Raw genomic sequence first — 14,192 nt, 5'->3', positions numbered from 1 at the left:
GGCTCACCTCAGCCCGAGTGTTTTCACCAAGTTAATGGCACCAAGTCTCAGGAGGGGAGGGATTCACTTGTACCCCTACCTGAAGGATTGGCTGATCGGGGCCCACTCTCCAGAACATGTCCTGCAACATCTCAGCATCACCTGCCACTCTCTCCACAGACTGGGCTTCTCCCTCAATTTCAAGAAGTCCCTCTTGATACCTTCCCAAAAGCTTCAATTTATTGGAGCAGTCCTGGATTCTTTCTTTGGGAAAGTCTTGCCACTCGAGGTGAGGGGTGAGGGCTCAACACATTCGGCAGATGGTCAAGTTTCAGAACGCCCATGTCAACCGGCTTTCAACTTTCTGAGGTTGCTTGGTCTCATGGCTTACTGCCTTTTTCTGGTGCTAGGGGCCCATCCAAGAAGCAGGTCTCTTCAATGGGACCTCAGATACGTGTGGGGTTTCAGTACTCCGGCAGAATGATGGACCTACTGGAGGATCTCCTGTCGTGGGCCTGTGAGGAGAACGTACTAAACCGGGAACCCTTTTGTCAACCATGGCCAGAGATAACCGTAGTTCCAGCCGCCTCCGTCACAGGTTGAGGACGCCACACCAGCAATCTGACAATCAGCGGTCATTTTTCTCCATCGGAGTCCAAACTACACATAAACCTTTTGGAGCCGAGTATCAACCTTTTCGGAACGGAGGGCTATCAGACTGATGCTTATGACTTTTCTGCCCTCTGTACGGGGAACAAATGTCCTGATAATGACTGACCACGTAGTGTGCATGCATTACCACAAAAGAGGTGGTGTAGGGTCACTACCACTGTGCAGATAGGCAATGCAGCTCTGTTTTTGGGCACTGCAAGAAGGGATCTCTCTTGCAGCCGTTCACCTAGCCAGAGAGAACACAGCAGTGGACACTCTGAGCAGGCAGAGCAGTCTCCCGCGTGTGGGAGCTAGCTCAGGAAGTCATTTTAGAGATCTTTGCTCTTTGGGGATCCCCTCAAGCAGATCTGTTAGCGTCCAGTGTCAACAGGAAGTGCTACCTGTTCTGCTCCAAGGAATTTCCTCCGAGAGGGGCTCTGGGAGACGTGTTCGTAGTGGACTGGTAGTTTCCACTCCTGTACGAGTTTCCTCTGATCCCCCATCATTCCTCATGTCATTAGGAGATTGAGAAAGTTCAGGAAAACAATGATCCTAATTGCTACAGATTGGGCCACAAGGATGGGGTACCTGGACTGTCTGGACATGTCCATCTGCCCTCCAATTCGTCTTCCCTAAAGAGAGGACATACTATCGCAAGACGGAGGTCGTATTCTTCACCGAGAGATCAGGACTCTCAACCTTCACGCCTGGTTTCTGAGAGGTTGAGAAACAAAGATTGGGACCTCCCGGAAGATGTAATGGAAGTGTTGCTTTCGACTAGAAGTCAGCAACAAAGTCTTTGTACCGCTGCTGTCGGAATAGGTGTTGCAGCTGATGTAGAGATAAGAATGTAGATCCTTTTCTTTGTGACACACCAATGGTGTTATCCTTTTTTGCTTAATTTAGCCAACCAGGGACTCCAGGTTGGCACTTCGAAAGGGTACTTGGTGGCGCTATCCGTTTTTAAGCTAGCGCCAGAGAAGGTATCCTATTTCAAGATCCCTATCCCGATCGTCCAATTCTTAAAAGGGATCATCAATGTGTTCCTTCCCATCCCTTTTAATATACCTCTTTTGGACTTGAACCTAGTATTCAAGTACCCCATGTACTCCTTTTGAGCTGCTACATTCATGTCTTCTAAGGATGTTCACTCTCAAAACGATTTTCCTAACTGCTATCACATCGAAGCATAGAGTCTGTGAACTTCAGGCTCTTTCGTGTAAGCTTCCCATTACCACTTTTTTCAAGGAGAAGATTGTTTTGAGGGTCTGGCCCACCTATTTCTAAAGGTAGTATCAGAGTTTCATCTTGCTCAAAAAATTGTCCTTCCTACTTTTTATCTTCCATCTCATGAATCTAAAGAGGAGGAAAGACTGCATCCATTTGACCCTTATAGAGCTTTGAGTTTTTACATCTCTAGGATGGCAAACCTTCGGCAAGACGATCAACTGTTGGTTGGTTACACAGTACACAAGCTAGGACTGACTGTGACCAAGCAAACCTTGTCCCGCTGGATTGTACCTTGCATTACATAACGCTATAATTTAGCGGGTAAAGATGTTTCTATAGGTCTACGGGTGCAGTTTACTAGGTGTGTGGCCACTTCATTGGTTTTAGAAAGGGTAACCAGTAGAGAACATTTGTGCTGCTGCCACTCGGTCCTCTCTGCATACATTTTCAAAACCTTACTGCCTGTACACTGCGTCGGTACAGGGAGCAGGATTTGGGAAGGCTTTACTTCACAGCATTAATGACAAGAAAAATGCTTACTCCCACATGTACTGCTTGGGCAGTGTATCAAAGATGAGGACTATGTGGGAGGAACAATCCATTTGAAGAACAAATTACTTACCACTGGTAATGCTTTCCCGTGTAGTCCACATCACCGTTCCCATCCTACTGTAAGGATGACATGGTATCAAGAATAGACAGACACAAGTGATCACAGTTCAAGGGTGTTTATTAAACTGTATAGGTAGGGTGGAAAAACGCCTAATCTAACCCTGAATTTAGGATGGGATCAAGCTACGACAATCAAATTAAAAATAAGGCAAATAAAAGGGCCTATACTAAGAAAAACCTATTGCCAATCCTTACTACTAATACAAAAGGGTGTGGGATCAGGTTTACAAGAAAGAAAGAAAGAAGTGCTGACAAATTAAGTCAGGATTTGGTAGCCGGTGGTCTCCCTTCCTCATGTTTTGAGCATGGGACAAGGTGGGACTCCTGAGCACAGCACACGCTCGAGCTTTCCAAGCACGAGACAACAGTTCCAGCTTCAGCTATCAGGACCTTTGGCGGTTAAGTGTCTTTCCTACAAAGGTCTCTTTTCTCCGAAGATCTGATGTACTCCAATAACAAACAAAAGTTTCTTTCAAAGGTACGTTGAGTGAAGGCTTTTCACCCTTGGATCTCCCTCTTCCGGGCTTAGATCGACAAACAATTCCTTTCTATATCGGGAGTTTCGGTGGGTGACTTTCTTGCTTCCGGGAGCATGATAGGTTCAAATATTACAAACAAAAAGTTCCTTTTTGGATTACGCTTGATGAGGATTCTTCACCCCTGGGACCCCCTTTTCCGGGCACAGACTCCTCTCGATTATCAGCCTTCCTCCCGTTGGGTTCACTTCTGAATTGCATTCATATGTCGTTAGGGTGATGGCATCTCACCGCTGGATCCCCCCTCTTCCGGGCTCGGACCCCTTCAGACATTTGCCTCCCTCTGTCGGATTCACTACAGCCTTTTACAAAGATAATTCGTTGGCGTTCACAAATCTTAATGTTCTTTTACACAGTTCACCGTGGACATCCCTCCCCTGGGTTCACTTTTGTCAACACTGTTTGTTGGGTCTTTAAACTTTGCCCCTCTTTATTGGCATCCCTCTTGCCATTTCACAATTCCTTTTGTTTTCTCTATATGTGGAATTCACTTCCCTTGCGTTTCTCAATGCATTTTCGGTCAAAGACATTAGACTGTACAGGGATTTTGCTAGACCCCTGTATGAGCAGTTTGACCTTTCTTGGTCGCTCTCCTACGCCATTCTGGTATCAGTAGTTTCCTTCATACACGGGATTAACCAGAGTTTCTCAAGTGAGCACCCATGTGGTGCTGGACTCCTCTGCAGCTGGTCTTTCCTGAACAATATATAGTTCTTTGAACTTTCCTCAATGTGCCACTTTGCCACTTTCATTTAACACCGTTCAGGTTCTCCCCCCGACTCACCGGCTGTAATGAACTGCTTGGCTTTCTGCGTATCGGGAGTCGAGGCTGGTAGCAGGTGTGGCCCTCTGTCCTCCTTATCAGCATTGACATGCTCTGTGTACCGTTGACATCTGCAGTAACACACTTGGGCTATTGTTCGCGGTCTTAATATTCCTTCCATGGAGGTCTTGCGGGTCTGGGTAAAAAAAGAAAAGGTTGCTTCTTTCCTTGTCAGCCTTTCGTTTCTCGCCGCCTTTCTCCTCCTCTTCAACTGCTGGGTTGTGATAACTCTCTTGTGCGGTCTGCCTTGCTCCTCTTGTGCTCTCGTGCTCCTTGTATTGGGACATGTCAGGTAAACGGCTCTGGTGTTAGTCCGTAGTCTTTCGTGGTGTGTGAAAGGGAGCGTCCCCAGCCAGCACGATCCTCCCCGCAATGAGAGACAATGAAGGACTCTCCCAGGTAGGGAATAAAGCCAAGACAGAGTGCGGGTGAGCTTAAATGGGAGTTTATCGATCAGAATAGGGCATGCAAAGAACTCTGCAAACTCCGAGAGCGCTCTGTCTGACAATCGCAAAGACAGGCGTATATAATTACAAAAAAGTCATCAAAAACCTACATACTATAGGGGGCACAAATACAATGGGATACAATGGGATTGGGTGGCGATGACTAACTATAGGTGCTGCTGCGAGGTGGTTGGTCGTGGCAGAAGAACGTCACTGGTCAGCCTCGTGGTTAGGGCTGGGCCTGACAAGTTGGCAGAGTTCATCCGGGCGGTGTTGGTGTGCCTCCGCGTCCAGTGTCAGAGATGAATGTCTTTTCCTGACTTCTTTGCCCTAGGCCATGCACACCGCAGTCATTCAATCATTAGTGTTATTCTCTTTAGTAAATCTTTCAATAGGTTATTTTACAGGTTAATGCAACACAGGAGGAATGCACCTTGTGAGAGGTCTGATGGTCATTCATCAGGGCATGGTTACCAGCGTCCTGTTGACCAGTACCATAGGTTGAGGGGCTAAGCTTCGGGGCTTGGGACGGACGGTACAAGTCTCCCTGTCTTGTTAGATGTGGTTATAAATGTGTCGCTGTGTGTTGCCACAGTGTTGGGTGTCCTTGTTGTACAGGGTGGCGGTATGCAAGGGGCTTTGAACATACATACGTGGCGAGTGCATTCTCGCACTCCCATCACTGGTGCCCCCTGCATGGTTACACTCGCCTTCTTGTGTACTGTAGCAGCATTAGTTCAGGTATGGCGCGGGACCGCGGGATGTGCGGGTCCTTTATGGCTGGTGTTATGTACACTAACTACACAATTCTACAGGTATCTTTGGCATGCATGGTGTGTATGGGGGGAATGCAACAAGTAGTTTTTTACATTTATCTCTGGGTACTCTTCCTCTTTCATCAGAGGACCATTCTACAGACCTTCCCATCACCCAGGCCCTGCTGACCGGGTCATTCTGGGAGCAGAGATGCCCTGCGGACGGTGAAATGTTAGTGTCAGTGTATTGTGTTAGCTCATGTCCGTCCTTCTCGTGGGAACATGCTTGCAGCGGATCTGCCAGGGAGCTGTGGCGACAGGGATAATTGAAACTCTCCGTGGGTGGGGGGCCGCGCTGCAGTGCGCAGAGCTCACACCAGCTTTGATAGACAAAATGGTTTCTGGGCCTAGCTAAATTCGATATATGTGGGCATCAATACGTGTGGGCAATGTCGTCAGCAGGTGAACCCTCCACCACCTGGGCCCGGGTGGTATGAGGGGACGCCCAGTGAGCCATGGCCCTCACCTGGGGAGGAGACGTGGGCGAGGAGGGTCTTTTGGACCAGTCCTCCCCTACATGTGCAAAGTATTCATGCGGAACAGGGGATGGAGGGGGCAGTGTTTCTGAATGTCCTACGTGTTAGGATGGGGAAAAGGTGTTGGAAAACTGGGGATACCCTATCTCACCTTTCTGTCTTCCACTCCCCTATCCAGGTGGTCCTACTTCACTAGTCCACCGCCAGGAACTGGATCCAATAGCTGGCCGTGTACTGGGGAGTCGGGGTCGGGGAGACATCTTCAGGTTTCTCACACTACCCCTCAGTAGAATTTCTGTGCATTACACCTTCCTCTCTTTACCCTCTGGTCGTTTTGACCTCACAAATTCCTGTGCTCTGTAAAGAGGGGAGAACCGTGTACATAAGTAACGGACGAGGTGCGTGCTATATGTCCTGTCGGTATTGCCCGAGAAGACATGGGGAAAATTCAGAATATGCATAGTACACACATGACGAAGATGATAACAGGACTAGGTGTGCAGGGCTGTCCCTCACTCCCCTAGTTCGTCATTATGGGCTTCGGTGGTTGCGGGGTGCCCCCCCACATACATTGAATGAAAAGCGGGTGACAAATTGAGAGATTTCGAAAAGCTAGAGTTTTGAAATGCGACCAAGTCGGCGTCGCGATTTTGACACTAAAGCTTTTCGGAATTCGGTTTAACTTGGATCCATCCCGTCGATTGCTCAAGAGCAGGCGGGGGCCGTCCAGGGACATCGAGTCGATGACACACAGCACTCTATACAGAGAAACATTTTCCAAAGCAGCTAGCGCTGGAAGGAGATTATCAAAGATGAGGAATACGTGGGAGGGACATGGTCGAAAGAAACTCGTTCCTTCACAGCGCTGATGAAAAAGGGTGGGACCAAACACATTCTAGACCTCTTGGGGCTCAAAGAGTTCCTTCCTTTAAAGATGTTTCACATGACAAGTCTGGCACAGATTTTGGAGGCACTCCAGATCGGGACTTGGTTAACATCTGTGGATCTTCAGGACGCCTGTTTCCACAGCCTCATCAAAGAGCACAGTCGGTATCTCAGGTTCGCTGTAGCGGGTCAGTACTTCCACTACAAGTATTGTCATTTGGTTTGAATGTTGCTCCCAGAGGGGTCACAAAAGTGCTTTCGGTGGTGGCAGCTCATTTTTGGCTACAGAACATCCACATTTACCCCTAGCTTATATTGGATGATTGGTTGATCAAGGGTTCAACTTGGAATGAAAATTGAATTTATCTGTTGTGTGCAAATGACCGCACTATATGGGGTTTTCGATCAACCTATACAAAGTCTTGCTTCATTCAATCCCAGAGGATCTTCATCACAGGGGTGGTCCTGGGCATGTCTCGGAGTATGATCACCTCCCCGCCACCACTCCTCCATTTCCAACAGGATTAGAGCATTGAAACTTTAAATTTCATAATTTTGCTATCAGGCCTGTTCAAGAGACTTCTGGGACTGATGGCCGCCTTCATTCTAGCTTTTCCTCTAGCCAGATTCAGAATGAGACCCTTGCAGCTACATTTACTAGCAAACTGCGACCAACCGTCGAACCCTTAGTCCATGAAAATACTTCCATCATAAAAAAAATCCAGAGTAGTGGACTTTGGAAGAGAGCCTCTTCAGGAATTTCCCCTTCTCACATGTGTGGCCAGACTCCTCCCTCTCAGGGTGGGGAGGCCACTGCCAAAACCACCAGACTTTTTGTGGAGCATTTAGGAGAGGCTTCTTTAATTAACCTTCTTGGAATTGAGTGCCAAGTTTCTGGGCCTCGTCTTTCTTCCCTCCACAGGAAAGTGGTTGTGGTGTTCATGGACAACATTGCAGCCTTGATCTATCTCCTCAGCCCAGGAGAAAGTAAATCTCGCTCTTTGTGCCTTTTTAGCCTGCAAGCTTTGGGAGTGGTGCCTTCTGAACCAGGTTCATCCTGTTGCATGACATCTGCATGAGGAGAACAATGTGAAAGTGGACTCCTGGAGCAGGCTCTTTCATGCAACCCATGAAGGGGAGTCGAACATGTCCTTCCATTTTTTCAGAAATTGTGACATCCATCAGTGAACTTGTTTGGGGCAGAGAGCAACAGTCTGTCGGGAGTGTGCCTCTGGTCAGGGGTTGGATCTCCGCCCCTAGGAGACTTCAGCTGGTATTGGTCTGGACTGTTTCTTTACACGGTTTCCTCCCTTTCCTGCAAATCGCTGGACTCTGCAAACCTTCATGGAGACGCTCAGTTGCAGCCTAATTTTGGTGGCTCCTTACCACAAACAAGGTTTTCTGACCCCCACCTACTCCCAAGAACCTGAGGTATGGTAGTACAGCAGGGAGATGCAGTTCTGCACCCAGGACGGATTCTACAAAGAGCCAATATAAGTGTAAATGTCTTTTTGCTTGTCTGTCGAAGGACCACAATCCACTTAAGGCCTCATTGGACAAGGTTTGGTCCTTTATGTTTTAGGAGATGCTGGCATTCGGGTTCAATCCTGTAAGCATTGTCTGCCATAACTGCCTTCCTTAATTCTCCCGACGAGGGTTTTCTACTTGGGATGAGATTGCAAAGCATCATTTTGAGGAGCTTCATATTCACCCCTTCAGGGAGCCTCCTCCTTAGTAGGACCTTAATGGTTTTCTGGCTGCCATTATGTGTAGGACATTTCAACCCTTATTTTTTTATAACTGGACCTTCTCATGTGGAAAACAGCCTTTTAGGTGACCGTTACCTGCGCGAGGATGGTTGAGCGAGTTTCAGGCTTTTTCTTTCAAATATCCTTATATTGTCTTCCATAGAGAGGTCGTCCTCTGTACTATGTAATCTTTCCTTCCCAAGATTTAAATCGGTGATTGTTTTGCTGGTCTTCCACCCTAGACCTACTGCTTCTTCAGCAGTGGAGATTTGGCACAATCTTGATGTGGCCAAAACTTTGAAGTTCTACATGGAGAGAACTAAGTTTTTCACAATTTCAGACTGCTCATTATTTACACCGGCCTTTCCCCTGGGAACATAGGAGGCAAAGCTACCATCCGTAGATTGATAGTATCCTGTATTTCTAAGTCTTGCGAACGTACTGGTCTCCATATTCCTGAAATATTAAGCTCCTTCTACGAGACCTGGGGCAGCATCGGTAGCCTTGCAGAAACATGTCCCCATTCTAGGGCTGCTATCTGGGATACTCCTTTTGCCTTTATCGGGCCCTGTTCTTCGGATGTGTCGTCATGGACTGATGCTCTTTGGCCAGCAACTATTGTGCAACCTTTTTAATTGAACCCTGGGCAGGCATGTGCAGTCTAGTCTCCTCAACCCCTTGCCATCTATCTGCAGAGTGTGACGTCCCAACCAGTTGAAAGGAGGGAGAGTAAGATGCTGGCGTGTGAATGAATGGGCTACATGGTCATTCTGGTACTCCTATTCCTCGCTCTCCCTCCTTCACAATGCTTTCCTAGCTATCCCTCTATAAGCATATGCTGTGTTACGACAATCAGTGGAATTGGGCGGTGTCTGTTGATGGGCACAGTTACGCAGAGGAATACTTGCGCGTACCTAACCTCATTCCAAATGCCTTCAAACTACAGCATTCTTTTAGGGCAATTTTTTTTTCCCACATCCAGGCTATCCTAACCAGTAGTAAAAGATGGGGCGCAAGGATTAGGAGTTCCGGAAATTTCTGAAGGTACATTTTTTCGTTATGGAGAAATACTATAAGCGTATGAATCGCTAAAAGTTTAATTGTTCGCACATGTCATAGCCATGTCTTTATAGGATCTTAAAAGGTTGAATTTGTAATATTGTTTTTGCTCATAACCTCTTCCTTTTAAACGTCTTGTTTTTGGCATTGTTTGTTGTGATTTATGCACATATTTTTGAATAGTTATTATATTCGTGCATCTTTTCTGTTTTTTCACATTCAGAGCAAGCTAGAGTTTGCATTCACGATCATGGGTATAATAATGGAGGCTTTTTAGCCGAGTCCGAATACATTTTTTGTTGAGACCTCAGATCATGTGCCATTGTTGCTGTGTTTATCAAAGTGTGCCTAAGAGAAGAAGAAAGACATCATTTTTGCTTCGTTAAGCCTGGCTCACATATGATGGCATGAACTCTGCCCTGAAATGAAAGCTAATTCAACATTTTATGTCTAAGCATAACCTAAACGCTGGCTGCATGCAGAGAATGCAGTGGCCAAGGGGAGAAGAACACCATTTGTGTCCGCAAACCAAGAACATTAACATATCTGCAGTTAGTGTATAATTTAAACTATTGACATCTAAAACTAAAGAGCACCATTAAACACAAAACCCATACTGACACATGCCACAAAGACCTTTGTAGGCAGCAACATTCCTCACCCTCGCAGTTCCCAGAAAGCACTGTTGGAGGTAATGCTTCTCTTTCTCACATGTTCAGTTTTCAATTAGAGGTTTGCACCACTGTTAAATGTTCTTATTTTGTCAATATTGATCAGTCATTGTGTGAGACGCCTATTGCAGAGCTCATCTGAGATAAATTCACTGCCAAATATTTGAGATGCAAGATGGTTCCTTGTTTAAATTACATGTTTGTTTTACAGGCACACTGATTACAAAGTGGTTTCTCCTGCCTTGCGAGCCGTGGGAAATATTGTCACTGGAGATGATGTACAGACACAGGTATGACATGGGTTGGTGGATTCATTCATCACAGGCTTGTTTGTCATTAGACCGCTTAGCCCGTCTTTACGTCAGGTTAGGAACTGTCTTTGCAGTAGGCACACCTGGAAAAACCTGTCTAGATGATTTCTGTCATTTCAAGTGTTTCCGCCACAACCGTGACACTGTAAATATAATAACCAGTGCCACATGTTACTGTCACATCGATAGGCAGGTCAGAAAAGCATTTTTCCTTTTCCTCTGAAATGAATTTGTACCGCAGAGTATTTTTACTTCTAACTCTTTTTTTCTAGTTTGGCATTACAAAATAAATGTGGTTCTCCAGCATTGGATCTTTAATAGATAGCTTCCCATGCTTCTAATTATTCCCCATAGTCCAGCCGGGAATCATCAGGTACATAATTAACAGAATTACAACCAGGAACTTAACTTTAGTAATTTAACCATGTTGGTGTACATACAGCATCTAACCAATGAGTTTGTTAGCCAGAGCCCCTTCCCTACGACCATATCTTAACTTTTTCTTCCACAGTGTTCTAGTAAGGACGACATAATTTAAAGGTCCAGTTTTAAGTTTTCTACATGCATTTCTTTTTTTTCAACAAACTTTATTATTATGCTAAAGTAACGAACAGAAATTAAGAAGCGTACCGCTTCCAGTGAGCTATTGGAACTGAAGCAATATTGAAGCTTCATTTCAATCAACAGGTTAAACAGAACTAAAGTTCAAAGGGAGACAGTGGGAGGGGGATGAGGGGAGATAAGGGAGCATCAGTTTTCACAGTAAGCCGTAACGGGAGTCTCTTCCCGCTGCAGTATTTGGGAGCGGGGGCTGGCCCCTGGGTCAAGGTTCGGTAGGTGACAAGGAAGGTGGCCAATTATCCGAGATGGTATGGTCTCGGGGGTATGCTTTCATTTCGCCTCCGCCGGGGGTCTTTATTCGAGCTTCTCCATCCAGCGTAGGGTTGGGGGCTGTCTTGCCACTCCCGGGAATTGTTGCATGTAATCTAGGAATGGGGCCCAGATTTGGAGGAATTTACTTCTATTGTCGAAGCGCACTGCAGTGACTTTTCTGCTGCCACTATCTCCCAGCATTTGGTCCACCACATTGGGATTGAAGGTCCGTCGGGATGTTTGCAGAGCCTGGCGATTGATATTTTTGCTGCTGTTAGGAGATGCGAACAAAGATCCGCTAGGCGGCCGGTTAGAGGGAATCGGCCTTCGCCTGTTGCTCCCAGCAGGACTATTCCAGGGTACCAGGGGCCTGTGATTAGTTTGATTTGGTCGAGGGCCTTCCGCCAGAATTGGGCTTCTTTAGGGCAGGTCCACAGTAGGTGGAAAAGCGTACCTTTGACAGAGCATCCTCTCCAGCAGTACGAAGAAATTGAGGGGTTGCATTTGTTGAGGATCGCAGGGGTTCGGTACCATCTATAACATACTTTAAAGGCTCCTTCCTTGTTGGTTACGCATTTGGAGCTCTTGTGTGTGCGGGACCAGATTCAGTTCCATTCCTCAGGATCAATTTCTCTGCCGATGTCCTCTTCCCACTTTAACATGTAGGGCTCTTTCTTGTTTGGGTCCGTTCTATCCAGGAGCCTGTACAGGGTAGCCACCTTGCCTTTAGGAGGGGTGGCAGTAAGGGTTTTCTCAAGGGCCGATAGTTCTCTGCTTCCCCTTAGTTTAACTTCTTCGTTTGACAGCCAGTGCGTAAGTTGTGTGTATCGGAACCTTTCATTTTCAGGGACTAGGAATTTGGTTTTGCAGGCTTCAAAGTCCAGCGGGTTGCCGCTTTCGAAGAAGTCCGCGATGACACGCAGATTTCCTGCTCTCCATTTGCCGAAGCTGTTCGGGGAGATGCCTGGGGAGAAATCCGGATTGTCCCAGATGGGAGTTAGCGGGCCCATCATGGTTCTACGGTTCCATTGGAGGGCTGCTCTCCTCCAGCTTGCCACAGTGTTTTTTGTTGCTGTTAGGGGTTCCTTGTTGGAGGGGCAGGCAGGGCTGCTGATGTGGGGAAGGCCTTCTATTGGCGTCAGGCACCAGTTGTCCTCTGATGTCAGCCAACGAGGTCGGGGGTCCTGCTGGTTACACGCAAAGGCGTGGGAGAGTCGGGCCGCCAGGCAGTACCTGCCAATGTGTGCGACCCCTAGGCCGCCCAATGCTGTACCTCGGAGCATGATGTGCTTTGGTGTCCTCGGCTTCTTCCCTTCCCAGACAAATTTTAGGATGTCAGTTTGTAGTTTGTGGATAGCTTTCTTGTGGATCGTTACTGGGAGGGCCAGGCAGTTGTATATTAGTCTTGGGATTAGATTCATTTTGAAGCGGTGATCCTTTCTAACCAAGAGATTTCCTGCGTTTGACATCTGACCAGGTCCTTTCGGAGATCTGCAAATAATGGACGGAAATTCATTTTGTAGATACTTTCCGGTTTCTTTGGAACCTGGACGCCTAAGTAGGTGAGGTGCCGCTCTACCCATGGGATCGGGTATTTGGCCCCTAGGGAGGCCCTGCGTTTCTTCTGCATGTTGACACTCATTGCTGCCGATTTCGTGAAGTTTACTTGGAATCCAGCTGCTTCTTTGAACTGCTCTAATTCCTGCCAGACGGTTTGCATGGATTCTTATGCTTGAGTGGTTGTCAGGAGTACGTCTTCTGCGTACAGGGATACTTCGTAGGACTCTCCGCCGATCGAGAGGCTGTGGACCCTTGGGTTCGCGCGAATTCTATCTGCGAAGAGCTCCATCGAGAGCATGAATGAGGGGGCACAGGGGGTAGCCCTGCCTGGATCCTCTTGTGATGTTTCTTCTTTCGGACTTGCTCCCGTTCACGCTGAGGAATTTAGAGGGGTGTTGGTAATTGGATAGGGAAGTTTGGGGCAAATTTGTAATGGCGCAGCGTCTCCTGAATATAGCCCCAATCCAGTCTGTCGAAGGCTTTTTGTGCATCGAGTGACATGATTATGAGTTCCGATCCCGTTCTGTTAGCTGATTCGATTATGTTGCGCGTACGCCTGATGTTGTCGTGTGTGCTGCGGCCCGGGTTGAACCCGGTTTGGGCCGGGTGAATGATGCTTGGGAGAGCTGGAGCTAGTCTATTTGCCAGGATCTTTGCAAACAGCTTGGCGTCGTTGTGTAGCAAGGTGATGGGTCTGTATTAGGTGCACTGGGTCCAGTCTTTCCCTGGCTTAGGGATGAGGATCGTCACCGACTCTTCCATTGACGGGGTTGTGGTACCCGTTTCGAGGAAGGAGTTGAATAGAGCCGCTAGCTGGGGAGATAAGATGTTGGTTTATTTTTTGTAAAACTGGGCGGTGAAGCCGCCCGGGCCCGGGACTGTGTTTTTTAGTGAACGGATTGTGTCACCTACTTCTTCCGCTGTAATTGGGCATTCCAGTGTTTCCAAATGCAGATGTGGTGGCGTCCCTTGGGCGGGCGCTAGGAAGTTCACTTGCGCCAATTTGGATGTTGGGGGTCCGAACATGGTTTCCCTGTGTTGTCATAAGGTCGAGGATTTCCGGCTTTGTATATCGAAGGTTGCCGTTCGGGTCAGCCAGGCATTGGATGTTGTTTCGCGAGTGTATTTTATTCAGCTTGTACACCAGAAGGCGGTTCGCTTTGTTGCTGTTCAGATAATAAAATTGTTTTGTGTAAGACAGGACCTTGGCCGAGCGGTCTGCCAGGTGCATTTCCAATGCAGACTTCGCTCTTTTGAGATCACGGCCAGGTGCCTTGGCTTGATGCTTTTTGAAGGCATCCTCCAGCTCCTTAACCCTTTTCTCCAGCTTGTCTTGCTGTAGTTGGTGGAGCCTCTTGAGCCTTGTTGCGCAGTTGATCGCCACCCCACGGATCACTGGTTTCATGGCGTCCCAGACTACTGCTTTTGGGGTTTCCTCAGACGTGTTCTCCGCAAAA

General features: G+C 47.4%; 1 protein-coding gene across 1 annotated transcript in view; it reads left to right on the top strand.

The window, feature by feature from the left end:
- Window positions 1-14,192, top strand: part of KPNA1 (karyopherin subunit alpha 1) — a 1,070,482-nt gene that overhangs the window by 787,904 nt on the left and 268,386 nt on the right. The window contains exon 10 of the mRNA XM_069635818.1: window positions 10,203-10,281. Coding sequence (XP_069491919.1) covers window positions 10,203-10,281 — 79 coding nt within the window. The remainder of the gene's footprint in view (window positions 1-10,202; window positions 10,282-14,192) is intronic.

The sequence above is a fragment of the Ambystoma mexicanum genome, chromosome 7p (genome assembly GCF_040938575.1).
Source record: "Ambystoma mexicanum isolate Mex_15411 chromosome 7p, UKY_AmexF1_1, whole genome shotgun sequence".
NCBI lineage: Eukaryota > Metazoa > Chordata > Amphibia > Caudata > Ambystomatidae > Ambystoma > Ambystoma mexicanum.
This window is presented reverse-complemented; position numbering and strand designations above follow the sequence as displayed.